Below are 17,957 nucleotides of genomic sequence, written 5' to 3'. Positions count from 1 at the left end.
CACCTCACTTCTTGTAAGATGAGAAACTGCTCTTCATGAACAGATGCAAATTAATTGTGGAATAATTAATGGAAGCAAAACTGCATCTCCCTCCCGTCTTCACATACCCAGGTACCCAGGCCCAGCTCTGCTCTTAGAGCCAGGCAGCAGATCCCCAGGCCTGTGTCCTGTTCTGAGTGGGAGCTGTGCATGGGCAGGAGCTCCCTGTGCCGGGCTGGTCTGATAGTTGGAGTGGGCCCCTCCAGTCAACCAGGGCTCTCTGCAGAGACAGCTGCCTCCTTGGGAGCCAGCCACTGCCCTCCCCAGCTGGGAGATTTGCCTTGGACTCCTTCGTGCTGCATTGCTGACTCTGCAAAGGAGTGGCTGTGAGCGAAGGGCGAGCAACTGCTCAGGGTGTCGGGAAGGCAGGGCAGGGAGAATATCCATGGGGATCAGAATGGGCCCCTATGCAGAGCCCAGCCTAAGGGGCAAAGGGTAGCAGGCCGGATCCTGCATGGTGCTACATGCCTGCGAAGAGGCTTCTGCTTCTGCACCGCCAGCCCCCATGCCCTTCCTGGGAGCAAAGGGAGCTCAGCACTCGCAGATCAGGGCCTGTAATCAGCTCCTGGACTCTGGACGGTCTGCACAGTAAAAGGCAGGAAGTGGCCGCCGCACATCAGCCCCAGCCACCGGAGTTCTCTGCCCGTGCTGCTGTAGGGAGAACAGACATGGCCTGGTAAGACCCTTCCCTTCCTTACTGGGTGGCACCAGTTTGGAGCACAGCAGCTGGAGAATGACCACACTGGGTTGGTGAATGGGTTCTTCTGTTGTATGGGCCATGAGGAACAACAGGTGTGACGTCTCTCTGGCACACAGGGCTGGGCAGTGCACTGGGCTCCGGGTCTGGGGGGCCTTGGCCCCATGAGCCATAATTCCCCCATGGCCATAGCAGCCCCCCACCAAGTACTCAGAAATCACAAGCCAGACCCCAAAATCAGGAGATTTATATGTTAATGATGAAATCGGGGGGTTGGAGTCTCCTGCTTGTTGACCCCCCCGCCCTCCACCCCAGTGTGAGTGATGGTCACAGCATCGCCAGTTCCCCCCTGTGCAGCAGAGGATGCGATCATGGCCCCTCACCTGAGATCGACTGACACCCAGTGGGGTACAGCCCTGTGGATGGTGTCAGGGTGTCCCTGAGTCCAGCTGTGCCCTCTCTTAGCCCACGCCTGCCCAGCAGCCAGCCCAGGCACTCCCAGCCCCACCTTAATTCAGTACCTTCCCTCCCAGCCCCACTTGAGTTAATCCGGGGCCTCCCAGGCCCACATCTGCCTTGCCTGGAGCCCTGCTTAGAGCTGGGTTCCACAAAAGGGAGGTACCGTGCCTGGGTGACGGCAGTCCTTCCACAAGCCCACCCCATGACCCCTGCAGCCAGCCCTATCTTGCAGGAGCTCACACAGGATGATCAGAATGGGCCCTTCTGGTCCTAACCTCTCTGGGTCTGTGACGCCGGACCCATGCTGGGACAGGGAAGTTGCTCCCTCAGGGGGTTTGGCTTTCCTGTGAGGGGAGGGGGCTCAGCCCAGGGAGCCAAGACCACTCACACCAGACTCCATGCCCCCATGCTGCCATGCCCCGACTCAGGGCCGGCTCCAGGCACCAGCCTGGCAAGCAGGTGCTTGGGGCGGCCGCTCTGGAGAGGGGTGGCACATCCAGGTATTCGGCGGCAATTCGGCGGACGGTCCCTCACGCCCGCTGGGAGCAAAGGACCTCCCGCTGAATTGCCGCCGCAGATCACAATCGCGGCTTTTTTTTTTTTTTTGGCTGCTTGGGGCGGCCAAAACCCTGGAGCCGGCCCTGCCCTGCCCCCCGGGGGGGAGGGGTGGTCCTCAGTCTGTGGAGGGGAGATGGGATGAGTTGATACTGACAGCTGAGCAGCACTTAGTTACCTGCCGATTTCTGGAGCTGCTGGTGCCCAGTGTCCTGGAGACTCACAGCCTCTATTGCCGTGTCACCATCCCTCCCCCTGGGATCTCAGTCCCATGCAACCACTGGGGCCAGGCTCAGTGGGAATGTGCCTCTCTGCCCCCCCCTCCCACCCCCAGCCCGGGACATCGCGGCCCGCCTGCCCTGATGGTGCACGTACAGGCAAGTGCCCTGGTGGTAATTGGAGAGGGGCCCTGAACTGGGGGTACTTTGCTGCTCGGGCCCATCTTCCTAACAGTGGTGAGAGTCATTAGCACCTGGCCAGATGTGTGTCCCTGAATCTGCACGGCAACCAGTGGCAAGGTCCTGGCAAGTACTATTTGCTGTCCAATGTCCCTGTCTGGCAGCCGGGCTATGCAGCCATTGGCAGGCCCTGCAGCCATTCCTACGGTAGAGACGGGAGCTGCGTACCTGAGCCGTGGGTGTGCCTCCACCCTTACCCAGCCAGCTGCTTTAGCACTTTGATCGGGTGACTGGCGTCCCATTGAGTCTGCAGTTACAAAGGGCAGGTGTGAGCACACACACAGCCACGCCCATGGCAAAGGCTCCCCCTCTCCTCTTTCAGACAAAGCTCTCATGAGAAACACTGCCACCTCCCACGGCATGGAGCTTAGCTCATGGCCAGGCTCTCCCTCAGCCTCCGGACTCCCTCTGCCAAGCTGTTGGGAGGCCCAGAGGCTGCAGCAGCAGCAGCAGCGTGAGCTCTTGCCAGCCACGTGGTTAGTGGTATTGCAGAGGGCAGCCAGTCTCCGCCCCGCCCCTCTGACCCCACCTCCCTTGGGGCAGCAGCAGCAATTTTACACTGTTGTACATTTAGTTGCCACTGCTAAGATCCTGCCATAGGGGGGAGGGGGAGGTCGTCCATTTCTAGTAGTGTCTATGTGAGGGGACATCACAGCTAACTTAGGCCAGCCTGCTAATCTCTTCTGCCCTATCAGTTCCAGCGGGAATGGGACTGCGCTCTGATCAGACTGGGTTAGGGGTTCCGCACCTTCCCAGCTAGCCTAGCACCAACGTAAGGCTTTAATCAGACACTGGTCTAGGCAGAGGCCGAGGGGCTGGGTCATGCTGTCACCCGGTGAACACCTGACTCCACCTTGCACTATCCAGCCCTGGCAGACAAGGCTCTCGAGGTTATTACTCACAAAAAAACTATGCGTAAAGAATTAAGACTGCAAAGCCAGGCTCTGAAAAGCTAGGAGATGCCAGAATGAAGGTTGCCTTTCTTTATGCAACCTTAATTTGATCTCCTCATGCATGTGCATTATGAGACAATCTTTAATAACATGATCACAGACTAATTTTTCTACAGGATTCCTGTCGTTCCACCCCAGGGTGCTCCCCCTAATCCTCTGTCCCGTGGGTTGTCCCCCGTGGTGCTCTCCACAAACTGCTCTCCTGAGTGTTCACCCTAAACTGCTCCCTCAGGGTTGTCGCCCTGTGTCTGAGCAGTTCGCAGTCTATGGGGAGGAGGGGGCGTGGCTATGCTTTTTTAGCTAGCGTGACACGAAAGCGAGCTGATGCGCCAGGACAGTTTTCCCAAAGGGCCCATTTCAGAGGAATAGCAACTCACCACTTACTAGAGTTACGTCAAAGTTATTTAGAGTCCATCTTCCCTCCCAGACTATACACACAAAGAGGGTCAGCCCCGGTTTAAAATGGAAACTCAACACAACCTTCACTGTGGAGTTGCCCATATAGCAAACCTCTCTCAGTGACAGGCAGTCTCCCCAGACACACATGGAGAGTCATAAATTACTGGTGTCAGCCATCCTGTGGAACTCTGCTAGAAATAGCAATAGCCCTAGAACTTCTGAACCTGTTTAGTGGAAGCCAATGGAGCAGACAGACAGACACAGCCATGGGGCAGGTGCAGCACCAATGGATTTGTTTTGCCAAAATTAACAGTCTCCTTCCCGGAATCCTTCCAGGCTCCTCGTTGGCATCGGCTTGGCTGTTCTTCTGCAAGTCGACAGCACATCCCAGGTAGGTCTGCACCAAACTCCTCTCAGTTCTGTCTGTTGCGCTCCATGATCACGGCCCTTCCATGTGCTCGCAATAGGCATGGGCACCGCTTTGCAGGAACTTCCCTTTGAGCCCACACAATAGCTCAGGAGGATCTGCAATTCATTCTCCATCTAGCTGGCTCAAGGTGATGTAACATCCTCTGTGCCAGATCCTAATAGGATCCTGGACTGATACATACCCTGGTTCATGTGGGAAGGCAGCATCTGTCATCCCTTTCCAGCCCTGACTGCCCCACTGCCAATGTTGATATCCGCGGTGCATTTGTTGCTCAGCTCAAATATTTCTGCCGAAGCATGTTGTGCAAGCAGCACACCGCTGAATGCTTGATGATCTCCTTAACACCTCTGTCACTCTGAATTACCAAGCGTGTGTGAGAGTGCTGAGAGTCACGGGGCCCCTGCCTGCACTGCCTTACAGAGCAGGGCTCAAGGTAGCCGTGAGAAGCAGAATGACCTTAGCTCTTGCTCTCATAGACTGTCAGGCCAGAAGGGACTATCATGATCATCTTGTCTGACCTCCTGCATATCATAGGCCACAGAACCTCACCCACCCACTCCTGTAGTAGGCCCCTAACCTCTGGCTGAGTTAGTGAAGTCTTGATTTAAAGATTTCAAGTTACAGAGAATCCACCATTTACTCTAGTGCAAACCCGCAAGTGACCCGTGCTGCAGAGGGAGGTGAAAACCCTGTAGGGTCTCTACCAATCAGACCCGGGGGAAATTCCTTCCTAGTGCCAAATATGGTGATTGGTTAGACCCTGAGCATGTGAGCAAGACCCCCCTGGCTGAATTCACTTGTAATATTACCACCTATGCTCCAGCCCGTCAGAGCAGCTACGAGCCTCACTCCCCCAAGGGCCAGCTGCTTGGGTTTTGTTGAGGAAATGAAGGGGAGTCCCAAGTGCAAATTATGGCTCTAGATCTGGATTCCAAGTGCTGCAGAGTTGGGGCATGTTTGGATCCTGGCCTTTGGTTTGGTTCATTGTCGACATGAGGGAAGGGTGACCACCTTTTCAAAATGCAAAAGTGGGACACATGCTGCCTCCCTCCATGGCCCCACCCTGCTCTTCCTCTTCCCCCTGATGCCCCACCCCCAGCCAGGCCAGAAGCCAGAGCTGGGCAGTAGTAAGAGGAGCCCTGGCCCCTCCACCTGCTCTGGGCAGGGGCCTGGAGTGCCTGAGCGAAGTCCCTGCCCCCCGGGGCTTGCTGCCCAGGGCAGGTGGAGGATCCACAGCTCCCCAGAGCGGTCCAGGCTTCCTGGGTGGCTCTTACTATTGCTTGGCTGTGACTTCTGGCCTGGCCAGGGGCGGGGCCTTGGGGGGAAGAGACGGAGCAGGGGGTGGGGCCTCATGCGAGGGGGGCTAAGGCCCTCCTCAGTCCACCACCAAGAAGAGGCTGGCACCACCCCTGAGCCTTGGGCAGATGCAGAGCAGCGCCATAGGGAATCAGGGACAAATGCTGTCCTGGAGTCATACAGCCCGGGACCGGGACTTGAAATGTACATTTTGGGACTGTCCTGCTCGATTAGGGATGGGTGGTCACCCTAGATGAAGGCAGGCTGCAAAGTTTGGACCCAGAATGAAATGTCCCCAGGGTTCAAGTCCAAGTGCTTGGTTCCACCCACTGGAGCGGTAGGAGCCACATGTGAAGTTGTGATCTGGGTTCAGCTTTCAATCCACCATAGCATTTTTAGCAACAGTGCTTTGGTTTGGGCCTAGCATTCTTTGCCAGCCAGTTGGCACTCTCTGTGAAACAAAACCCCTTTGACACTATACTGCAAACAAAGTCAGCTTCTGCACGGTTAGAATGTCCTAACCAAAGGCCCACAGCAGAGGACGAGGAATGAGAAACTAGAGGCAGTTTTACAGAGGGTCCTGCAGTGAGTGGGGAGCCAGGGCCACTGCATGCAGAAAGCACAAATGTGGTCCCAGGTCCACATTTGTGTGTGTGAAGGGGCAGCAGCATCCTGCCCATGCCAGAGTCTGGGAAGCTGAAATTGTGGGGAGTTCTCCAAACCAGGGAAGGTGGGTGGCATGGCTGCTGGATAACAGCCCACTGGTAGCTGCTTTTCCCTGGCTCTTGCCTCTTGCTCACCCACTGAATGTACGAGCAACACACCTTCTCTACTCCCCCCACTAACATCCAGTGGGCCAGATTCTCATTTACACTGAAGCCCCTTTACTGGGCCTTACAGTGCATGTAAAGGTAACATACACCCACTGAAAGGCCCCGTTACATAGCCAGAGCAGTAAGGGGCCTCGGTGCAAATGAGAATCATGCCCCGTGTGTTACTTGAACCATCAGTGTACTTGGCCCAGAGAGACATCGGCCTGGGAGCCTGTGTAACAGCAAGTGCCCCTTCTGGTTGGGTGTGTCTGCAATCTTTAAACAGTCCCAGCCCTGGTATCAGGCCTTACCCCCACGGCTTCCTTGCTGGAGGCAATGGTTTTGCCCTCTCTGGGCCCTTCTGGCCCCAGCTCTTCAGCTGGTCTACTGATTAGTTCAGATCCCCTTCTAGAGGTTTATTGCTGTCCAATTATAGGACACTCAAGGCCGGTACAAGGATATTTTGCACCCTAGGCGAAACTTCCACCTTGCGCCCCCCTGCACATTGGTTCATTGAGGGGCAAATCCCAACGAGCCTTTATAGACCCCAGGGGCCAGCCGTGCCCAGGGGCTGCTCCCCAGACCAGGTTCCCCCTCCCCGCCCCCTGAACTCCCCTGCAGGGTGCACAGCCCCCCCACCCCACCCCACCCCAGTGGTCTGCGCCCCGAGTCCACTCACTGGCTTTGCCGGGCTTGGGCCGCTGCAGCAGTTTGGCAGGGAGGAGCTGCCTTCTGGAGGCACCGGAGAGCCAGAGCATTGGCTTGCGGGGGCGGCGAGCCCCAGGCATGGAGGAGCCAGCGCGGCTCAGGGGGGCAGCAGCCCTGCAAAAGTGGTGGCACAGCTAGCAGGGAGCAGCTGCGCCCCCCGCCCCTCCTGCCCAGGCTGCGGCCGGGCACCCCCCCCAGGGGCTCCTACAGGCTGCAGCGGATGCAGGCCCCACATGCGCCCCCGGCTGCCCCCTCGCCGTGCTCAGGCTCTGCAGCTCCTGGGCATGTGAGTCGCCGCCGGGGTGCAGGGCCCTGAGCCTGCTCCGGGAGGGCCAGTGGCGGCTCACACGCCCAGGAGCCGCAGAACCCGAGCGCGGTGAGGGGTAAGCTGGGGGGTGCGCCTGGCCGGGCTGCAACGCACCTGGCACCCTCCCCCCAGGGGCTCCTGCAGTGGATGCATGCGGGTGGCAGCCCCCGGGTGCCTCCCGGCTCCCCCCTGCCATGCTCAGGCTCTGCAGCTCCCGGGAGTGTGAGCCTCCACTGCCGCTACCCCTCCCAGAGTAGGCTCAGGGCCCTGCACCCTGGTAGCTCACATGCCTGGGAGCCGTAGAGCCCGAGCACAGTGAGGGGAGAACCGGGGGGGGCGCATGGGGGCCACTGACCACATGCAACTGCTGCAGCCTACAGGAGCCCCCGGGAGCGAGGGGGGGGAGGGCGCACCGGGCAACAGCCTGGGCAGGAGGCACGGCTGTTCCCCGCTAGTGGTGCCGCCGCCTTTTCAGGGCTGCTGCCCCCCGGGCCACACCGGCTCCTCCCTGGCTGGGGCTCGCCACCCCCGCAAGCCCACGCTCTGGCTCTCCGGTGCCTCTGGAAAGCAGCTTCTCCCTGCTGAGCCAGGGCACCGCTTTTTTAGGGTTACCACATTTCAACAATCAAAAAATAGAATGGGGGGAGAGCCCCACCCACATCCACTCCCTCCCACTTCCCACCCCCCTCAGAACATCCAACCCCCCCCGCTCCTTGACCCCTTGCTGCCCCCTCCTGGGACCCCTGCCCCTACCTGCCCCCCTAGGACCCTACCCCCTACCTGTCCCCTGGCTGCCCCAACCCTTATCCACACCCCCACCCCCAGACAGACCTCCGGGACTCCCACGCCCCATCCAACCACTCCCTGCCCCCTGAGAGACCCCCCCAGAACTCCCAACCCATCCAACCCTCCCCCCCCCCCCCCCCCCGGGACTCCTTACCACCATGCCGCTCCAGCTGCTGGCTCCACGTGGAGCCAAAACAAACAGGTTGCGGAGCCCACAGCCCCTCCCTCGCAGCGTGCTGGTGAAGTGAGGCTGAGGCAAGGAGAGGGGGGAGGGACTCTGCCTGCTGGAGGCCAATGGGAGCGGCTAAATCAGGCCAGGTGCCCAATGAACCACGCCACACTCTGTGTGAGGGGAAGGGAGGGGAGGGAGGAAAAATCTTGGACGCCCCCAACCACTTGGCGCCCTAGGCAAGCGCCTAGTTCACCTAGTGGTTGCACCGGCCCTGAGGACACTTCCCCAGTGGCCTATGGGGTCCCAGCCCAAGCACCCTAAGAATAGCAGCTATGTGCCACCATGTCCTTTTAACAAACTGCTTTTAGTTCCCTAGGCCACTTCCCCACAGCCAGAGTCTTCATCAGTGTTTCTCCCTTACCTCAGGGCTCTTATGTGTCAAGCCCAGCAGTCAGCCAGGAGGTCTTGTTTCCCATACCCCCGGTCCCTGCCAGAACTGAGCTGTCCCTGGTACTGCAGTTCCCTTTGGCCAGCCAGGAGCACCATCTGCACTCCACTAGCTCCAGCAAGAAACTGCCTATGCACTGCACTGCACTGCAGCTCCTTTTTATATGGCCCTCCTGCGCTCTGATTGACTGCTTCCCCTACAGCCACTCTAGGCTGCCTGAAAGACTCCTCTATTGCTCCTTTCCTGGGACGGGTATGGCAGGACCCTGAGGCCTCCAGCAGAGGCATCATTTCTTTTTCCCACAAAAGCCCAGCTGCCAATGAGCTCAGAGACCAGAAAGTCATCTCATTGGCCAGTGGAAACAACGACACCCCAAATAATGCAAATCTCTGGAGGGGACACAGATCCCTGAGGCCACGCAGGAGAGGATCCTCTGCGGATGAGATCAAGGGGAACATTTTCAAAAGCACCTAACTGACTTAGAAACATCAAGTCTCATTTTTCAAAAGGCACTTTGGAGCCGGAGTGTCATAGCAAGTCATACGTGTGCACTTAGGCACGTTTGGAAATTGTACCCCAGCTACTTTATTTCCTTACTGAAAGGAGGAGAAAGAAAACTCTTCCCAATGACTTCTCCTGCTCTGGAAGATACTGCCCATTGGGAGGGCTCGGGGTTGAGTTTGTAATCAGACTTGCAAATGGCCAGCTATTTTGGCTCTCAGAAGGTTCCTCCCCTCCAAAATGAGTGCCCATCCCAGGAGAATGGGAGGCAGGACGAGGGCTAACTACTGCACAGCTGGAGGTTTGGCTCAGATACACCTCCAAAGGTCTGTGATGCCCAGTGCCACCCAAACCTCCCTGCTCCAGGCCTTTTAGTAATCACCTCCACCCCGTTCCCTGTGCCACGGACCTACTGCTGGGCCCAGTTTCCCACAGCAAGCGTTCTGCAGGCCCCGCTAGCTGGTGAGTTAAAGGAGAGGCATTCTGGGGCTGCGGCCCAGTATGCGCTTGGAGCAGGAGCAGTCAGGGGCCTGCAAAGCTGCCATGCCCCGCGAAAGGAGGTGGGGGGTGCAGGATAGGGTGGCTGCCCATTGGAGGGCGCAGAGAGAAGGGAGAAAGGGAGCTCTATGGAGGGGTCATGGGGTTCAGAGGGCTCGTTGGGATAGTGAGTCATGGGGACAGGGGATGGGCGTCTGGGGGAGGGGCGCAGAGAGAAGGTGGGTGCAGCCAATGCATTGGGACCCTCTCGCTTCATGTGCCGCAGTCCAGGGAGGATGCAGGGGATGCGCTAGCTCCTCACCTCAACTCACCCCAGCAGCAGGCAGTGGGAGCAGGGCTATTCACCACCACTGTGGAGCGACTGTAGGCTCTGCGCCAGGCTGAGAGCATGGGAATGTGCCAGTTGCCCCTCTACTTAATACCAAACCAGCGCTTGTCACAGGCTGCTCACAGGGCCTCGTGAGGCCTGGCTCTGCCCCAGCACGTGCTCGTCTGAATGATAGCGGCACTCCTGCCTTATACAGCTCATCATTCCCCTCAGCATGGACAGACGCAGCTGGTGCCTGGCCCCTCTCGCTCACACAGCGCAGCTGGTGCCCTTGAGGAGAAGTACCCGGGGTTTGTGCCCATGGACAAGCATAGGATGCTGACTTGGTTCATCAGATTTGCTTTGCTACCGAGACAAATATCCTGGTGCGCCAGGCCAGCACCGAGGCCAGCTGGAGAGTCCCCCCTTCTGCTCCATGGCAGGAGTGTGTGAAAGTGGCTGCGAGGCCTGGCCTGAGCCTTGCTAGTGACTGTGGTGTTGGCAGGTACCTTGCTAAGGCCTTGCTCTGACCTGATGAAAGTACTGCACAAGTATGAAATGACTGTCACTGCAGGCTGCATCGCCCCGGCCTTCATGCAGCAACGGCAGCTCCTTCCAGATCGGAGCTGAAGGAGTCCCGGCTCCCCACTCCAAGAGGCAGAGCGTGTACTGGCTGAGCTGTGAGAAGACTGCGTTTCTCTGCTGCGAGCCCTTGGGCCGCTGGTGTGAGGGAAACACGCTGCTGGCCTGCAACAGGGCATCACTCGCTGCCCACTGGCAGAGATGGGGTGGGAAGGCATGCCAGTTACCTCTGCTGTGCGGGGACTCCTCCCAACCCAATCTGGTCCTTACACAGTGGTGCATATTCCACTGCCCTGACTCCCTAACATAAAATAACCCAACATACCCAGTGTCACAGTTATTCCATGTTCCCCTGGTCCACCACCCTCCTGGCCCACAACGAGATCCGTCAGTTCCCCTCCACACACAAGGCCCCTCTGGATAGCTCCCCACTGGGAATGCGGCTGTCTCTACCACCTGAGCTACCCCTGGCAGAGAGTCCTGGCACTGCACTGCTGTAATGCCAGGGCAGGTCTAGGTGCAACGCCAGGCTGGGAGGTGAGGAAAGGTGCGTTTTGTTCCAGGATCTGTCGCGGGCTGAATGTGCAACCTTGAACGGGTCCCACAGCCGCATCAGTCACCCCCGCAGTGCAATGGGGGCGGTGAGGGTACAGCTGCTGACCCGCCTAGGACTGGAATATTTCACAGAGAAGCCCAAAGCTGCTGGCCAGGGCAGGGGAGGCAGGAGAGGTTTATTTGGCTTGTCTCTGTGCCCACCGGAGGCCATTAGCTGTCCAGTGAAGGGGGAAGGTTCACTGCTGCTGACTTGCTCTTTGATTTCAGGTTCTGAAAGAAGGCAAAGAAATGGAGGGTTCCTTGGAACAGGACATTAAGAAGCAAATGTAAGATGGTTATTGTTAATATTATCATCATTGTCACTGTGACCAGTATGGCAATTTCTTGCAATAGCCTTGAAAAACCTTACCTAATTAAATTTAAGCATCTTTGGGGTCCATTGTATTAAATGCAAAGGTTACATTTTACTGTGGGTCGAGATTTAATGTAACCCCTCTTTGTAGGGGTTGATGGGATGTGACCACTGGGAAATGTTATGAACTTCAGAGGACTGTACTGAACAATGGGCCAGACGTGAATGGACTTTTAGGGTAGACAGTGTTGCATGGATTGCCTGAGGAAGTGAATGTAATTCCCCACCCGTGCTGATGCAAAAACCCAGCCTTTGGAAGCTGCGCCCAGAGAAGGGATGGCCGGCTCTGCAAGCTGCAGAAGTGCCCAGAACCCAGGGAGGCAGGAAGGCGCTCAGGCCCCAGCAGGAGGAACTGTGGAGGCCTGGGAACTGTGCAGCCTGGAAAAGCCCCAGTCAGGAGGGACCATGCCCTGCTACAATGCATAAGAAATTCTGCATTTTCTTTTTGAATTACTATCTATTTGACACATTCTTCATGGATTCAGAGATCATATGATCATCTAGCCTGACCTCCTACATTACAGAGATCAAAGAACCTCACCCAGTGATTCTTGTAGTGGAGGGAATTCTCCGGTAATCCCAGATTTTCCTCAGTCAAGCAAAAATGAGTGAGGCCAGACTTGCCATGGGGGGTTGACTGCTTTCATTTGGCTGTATCCCGCCTCTTCATTAATTGTCCCATGGAAGATCTGGGGTTAGTTAGGGTTATTTAGAGCATGACAAAGCTTTTTCATTGAAAAGTAATGTTGCCAAAAAATGGCTTTTGTCAAAAATGAAAATGTCACGGCAAAAATTTCACTTTCAATCAAATTTCCCAATTTTTCGCTGAAAAAACAAATATTTTTCAGTAACATTTTTTACTAACATATTTTTCAGTAACAGTTTTCCAAGAAAAAATACAATAAAATTTGCAGGAAATTTAAAAAGAATTATATTGCTTTTGGGGGGGTTGTTTGAGGCTTGTTTTCTAAAATTTGGCATACATTTTAATAGTGATCACTGTAAGAGTAGAAAACCCTGGCTTGTGATTGGCTGAAAACAGTCACGTGATATCAATAAATCACAACTATTTACCCCTTCAGAAGGGCATAGCAGTGTATTGAGTCCTGGGACAATATTAACTAATTAGATCATATATGCATATTTGCATATGTCTCCTAATTGGCTTCTGTGCCAAAATAAATATATATCTGTAGGTTTCACACCCTCTCTGTATTTGCCAAGCAGGTAGGAAAAGATCTAAATCCTGTTACTTGCACGTGCCATCTGATGCAAGCACAAAATTAGAGGTGGAGTAGAGGCCTCTTTAAAGGGGTGTCCTTCAGAAATCAGAATGTATGTAACAACAGAGCTACTGGGACAAATTCACCAAAGGCCTAAACAGACACAGTCCCCTTGTCCACTGAGCCATTGGCTCCATATCAGTCATTGTTAAGATTTATGATTGTCTAGTGAATTTCATCTCATTATTTGCTTCCAGATCAAACAGTCACGATGTTTGCATCCTCACAGGTGGCTAACACTTGTAATTTTATTATGTGGAAAAAAGAGTTTGTTTATTTTTCTCTGTGGCATTTTCGTTCTTCACAAGCATCACAGGAACAATCAGCTTGAATGAACATGCTGGTGTATCTGGTACTGGCCCAAAATTAATCCTCTGGTCATCATTTTGCCTTTTGAATTCTCCCCTGTTTATAATTAAGTTGGTTGAGTTATGAAAATCCTAGTTCATGAATTTATGAATCCAAATCCCAAGTCTCTGCTACTCACAAACACTATTCATGTTTATTTGTTCTTTAGTTGCAAGAATTCAGATGACCACTGGGTTTCCATGGAAATGTTTCTGAATCCTGAAATACTCACCAATTGTAGCACTAACAGTTATTTGGCCTAACACTCCTTATTGGCTACTCTTTATTCTCCTGTTTAATAGGTTTCAGTAGCCAGTCAAGGAGCAGGAACAATGCCATGTGACTTAGGTATCCAATCACATATTGCGAATAAAAATATAGCATTGAATGAATTGCGCGAAAATTACCAACCAAGCGATACAGCAAATAGCATATTAGGCCAAATAATTATTAGTGCTACAATCTGTGACTATGCAAACAAAACAGAGTGAATTCTGGTGCATCTAATATTGTTCACAATGAATAATGCACCCAGCTTTACTCCTGTCCAGTCACAGAGTGAGGGAATGTCACATGGCTGGTAGGAGATGGGACATGTTCCTAACGGGGCAGCACTGTTCTGGTCATGTGTGTGGAGACTCACCAGTGTGTAGAGGTCTTGGGAAGGAACCAAGCCTCTTCTAAGGGGATCTTTGGTGAAATGTTCCTGCAAGAAGATGTTTGAAATGCTAATGAGGCAAATTACTCCATGTATGTGGTTTGGGATTTCCTGGCAGAAACTGGGGAGGGGAAGGGGGGGGGGGTTACAAAACTCTCAGAGTCAGGAGACTTGGCTTCTATTGTGAGCTCTGCCACTGACCCATTGGGTGACCTTGGGCAAGTCACTTCCCTTCTCAGTGCCTCAGTTTCCCCAGCTGTTCAATGAGGCTGACCTCCTTTGTAAAGCATAGCTGGAAAGGGCTATATAAGAGCTAACTATTATTATTAATATTTCTTTTTTCCAGTATTCTGGGCATAAGAGCTATTGAGCCACCCGAGGATGAAGAACAAACAGTGGATATTGATCCCGGAATGAGGCTGTTGTCTAGTGACGCACAAGGCGGAAGAGGTAAGCAAGCTGAGGGATGACACTCTTTCTCCCGCTGGCATCATCAGCATGCCCAGAAAGCTAACGCTCTTCCTGCCTCCTCCATTTGCAGCGCCCAGGAGTGCTGGAGACCCGCCAGCCCCACTGGGTGCCAAGTCTGCAGCGGTGCCGGAGGAAGACCGAGACCACATCTACCACCCCCCAGATGCTGCTCTGGAAGAGGAAGGCCCTGTGCAGATAGTGGCACTGTATGCTGAAGCCGTCAGTGGCCCAGAAGAAGACAGAGACCATCTCTACCATGGCTAGGGGAGGAGATTTGATCCTGTCTACTCACCAGTAATAAAGGAAAAGGGGATTGTGCTGAGTGTATGGAAGAGTGTGCTGTATGTTCCCTTGGCCCTTTCCTTCCCAGGATGGGGGGTGTACCAGCCCCTCTCCTCCTCCCTTTCCTATCAGACCCTGTGTCTTGGATAATAAGAGGGCTCTGGCTTCAGGCTGTGTCAGGCTCTACTCTGAGCTATCACTCAAATGGCAGTTGCTGGGACCGGCAGGTGCTGCAGGAAGATGGTCGGCTGGCTGAGGTCTCTTGGCAGGACAAGCATCATTATGAAATCTGCCCTTCCCTGAGTGTCATGGCTGTGAAGTGTCAGGCACCCCCAGTGACCCCAGCGTGGGGCTAGGAGAGGCGTTTGCTGTAGCAATGCCCTAGGCAGGGAGCTGCTTCTGGAGAGGGGCTTGCTGCTGTTATTCGTTTGTGCTGAACTGTATCTACATGCTGATTCAGGGCAGCTGAAAGCTTGGAACTGCAGCAGTCCTGGAATCAGTTTGCACCCACAGCGAGCTGGCAGCCCCTGTGTACAGAATGCCCCCCCCCCCAATTTGGGGATTCTGGGACATGTCTACACTGCAACTAGACACCCAGGGCTGGCCCATACCAGCTGACTCAGGCTTATGGGCTGCTGGAACCCTGTGAGGTGGGAGGGTCCCAGAACCCGGGCTGCAGCCTGAGCCCAAATGGCTACACTGCAATGAAACAGCCCCCAGCCCGAGTCAGCTGGCACGCACCAGCCGCACAGGTCTAATTGCAGCATAGACATACCCTTAGTGACACCAACCTCAGCTGGAAGGCTTAATAAATAAGCCGCCTCCAGTGTGGGGTGGGGCAAAGGGGGCCACTCTCTCCCCAGGGTGGGACCTCATCACCCGTAGGTGCACCCACTCACAGGGCAAGCAGTGGTGGGAAAAGGAAGGGCATTCGTGAGAATGCAGGGACAGCTGCTAGAGCCAGACCTGCTCCCAGCTTCACACGCTTCAGCCAGAGGGGAATCCAGGAAGGGAGGCAGGCACAGGGCACTGTAGCCATGTCTACACTGCAGGGGGAGTGAGCCCAGTTACAGAGGCTTGTGCTAGCTCGGCTCAAGCTAGCAGCTAAAAATAGCAGCTTGGACTTTGTGGCTCAGGCGGCTGCTTGGGCTCTGAAGCCCACCCTGTGCCCTGGGTCTGAGCTCAGGTAGCTAGCCCAGGTCTGCACCAGAGCCACATGGCTATTTTTGGTGCACTGGCTCAGGCCCAGCCAGCAAGAGTCTGTCTGCCCAGGCCGGGAAGCTCCCCCTGCTGCAGTGTGGACACACCCCATGTGTCCCTAAAAGAACCATTGCCCTGCAAACCACAGGGACCTTCCCCCACACATTCCACCCCACCCCCACGCTTCCCACCCACCCCCTCTCACACACTGTGCACCCCACACAGAGCCTCGCTCCATCCCACACCCACTCCTCCTCCCCACTGTGCACCCCACACAGACTCCTTCCCTCCACTCTGTGTGCCTTACACCCACCCTCTTCCCCCACACTGTGTGCCCCTACACACGGTGCACCCCTCACATTCACCGTCCCCCCTTGCTGTGGGTTACCTAGGGAGGTGGTAGAATCTCCATCCTTAGAGGTTTTTAAGGCCCAGCTTGACAAAGCCCTGGCTGGGATGATTTAGTTGGGGTGGTCCTGCTTTGAGCAGGGGATTGGACTAGATGACCTCCTGAGGTCTCTTCCAACCCTAATATTCTATTATTCTAACTCTCCTACACCCTCTAGCCCTCTCCTCAGGGCACCGGGGCCTCTAGTCAAGTCACATGACACCCCGTGAGCCAAAGGGCCATCAAAAACCAATGGGGCCCTTTTCAGTGCTGGCTCCTACTGGCCCAATAGCCCTGTCCTGCTGGGTTACGGTCTGTGGGTCCTGCTGGCACCAAAGGGCTTGGCAGGATGGGGATGGGATGAGCAGATCCCCTTCGCCCCAGGGCTCCTCAGGGTTGAGTCCGAGCAGAATGGTCCCGGTCCAATTGACGCTTTGGGGGAAAGTCTCTTCCTTTGCCCTCTGGGCCTGCTCTCCTGCTCATTCACCCCAGAGTGAGGGGCCAGGCCCCATAATGGGCTGCCGCTGAGCTGATAGCAGGTTGGGGCCCCTGAGTTTTTCTACAAGCCCTTGTGCAGGGGCATGAGGGTTGGGTTAGCACCTTTAGGTCTCTTCTAGGCCGTGGCCTTTGGCTCTCTGGGACCCTGTGCTTCTAAACCCACTGCAGGTGTTAATGGAGAGAAAGAACAAACACACACATACACACACACACACACACACACACACACACACACACACACACGGGGTTTGGTCCATCTGGGTTTGCAATTGCTCTGCCTAGCTCCAACTGAGCAAATACCGTGCAAGAGCCTCTGAGACCGTGGCTGAGCAACAGATCCAGGCCTGGGTCAATATTGGCGACAGACAACCCTTAACGAGTCAGGGCTGGACAGAGCCATTTCTCACCCAAACGCCCCATGCAATGCAGGGGGGAGTTGGGACAGGGCTTTGCATTAACCTATTCACAGCTGTTCTGACTGCCATGGCTATACAAAGGATCAGTGTCCCAAAGTCAGCTGCCCACACCAGTCACTTGCTTCACAAGAAATTCTGGCAATGATTTATTACAGTAAAGACAGTGTGTGTGTGGGTGTGTGAGCGAGAGAGAGATGTAGTGAAGACGTGTGGGTGTGTGTGAGAGAGAGAGAGAGAGAAATGTAGTGAAGACAGTCTGTGTGTGTTTGTGTGTGAGATGTAGTGAAGACAGTGTGTGGGGGGGGATGTAGTGAAGAGTGTGAGTGTGTGTGGGGGGTTATAGTGAAGACAGTGTGTGAGTGTGGGGGGATATAGTGAAGACAGTGTGTGTGTGTGTGTGTGTGTGTGTAAGTGCAAGAGAGAGAGATTTAGTGAGACACGGTGCACTCCTCAAGCCAACTCAGATTTGACCAGCCCACCTCCCCAAACCTCTCTTGCTCTCTCTCTGCTGTTTTCATGGGGAAGCCTTTGCACAGAGGTCTCTCCAAGTGCACCCTTGGAGTTGGCTGCCCCCAACTCTCCCATTCTACTGGCCTAAAACCTGACCCTGTTTCTGCGGAAGGCAAGCGTGCCCATGGGGCGGGGAGAAGACAATGGGCCCCCATCCCACTTGGTGTTGCTGGCCCTTGGCTATGCTCCCTGGGCCTGGAATTGCTCAGCTGGGTTGCTCTCCACGGGTTGCTCTGGCCAGTCTGTGGGGCACGTAGGAGCTGCGTCCATCTTGCCAGGCTGCTCACAGCAGGGTGATGGGTGCTTAGGGCTGTCCAGGCCAAAGGAGAGCAAGACAGGGATGAGAGCAGTGGAGTGGGGGACCGGTGGCAATTGATCCAAGGCCAGGATAGAACTAACAGGCTGGATGTCTCAATGTGTCTATTAAACCAGCCACTAGGGGGAGGAGGCAGATATTTAGACAAGGAAATATGGGGCTGTTTCAGGGCTGTGTTGTGCATTGTTGGAACCATGAAAGTGTGGAGCTATT

At 55.1% G+C, this 17,957-nt stretch overlaps 1 protein-coding gene across 1 annotated transcript; it reads left to right on the top strand.

Moving 5' to 3' along the window:
* Nucleotides 1-365: 365 nt before the first annotated feature.
* On the top strand, nt 366-14,453 carry PRAP1 (proline rich acidic protein 1). The gene is made up of 5 exons (XM_034775008.1): nt 366-715; nt 3,897-3,951; nt 11,230-11,288; nt 14,010-14,113; nt 14,205-14,453. The coding sequence occupies exons 1-5, from the start codon at nt 504-506 to the stop codon at nt 14,396-14,398; spliced, it is 624 nt and encodes a 207-aa protein (XP_034630899.1). The 5' UTR covers nt 366-503; the 3' UTR covers nt 14,399-14,453.
* Nucleotides 14,454-17,957: the final 3,504 nt, after the last annotated feature.

The sequence above is a fragment of the Trachemys scripta genome, chromosome 7 (genome assembly GCF_013100865.1).
Source record: "Trachemys scripta elegans isolate TJP31775 chromosome 7, CAS_Tse_1.0, whole genome shotgun sequence".
Lineage (NCBI taxonomy): Eukaryota > Metazoa > Chordata > Testudines > Emydidae > Trachemys > Trachemys scripta.
Note: the sequence above shows the minus strand (reverse complement) of the source record. Positions and strands in the feature narration are given on the sequence as shown.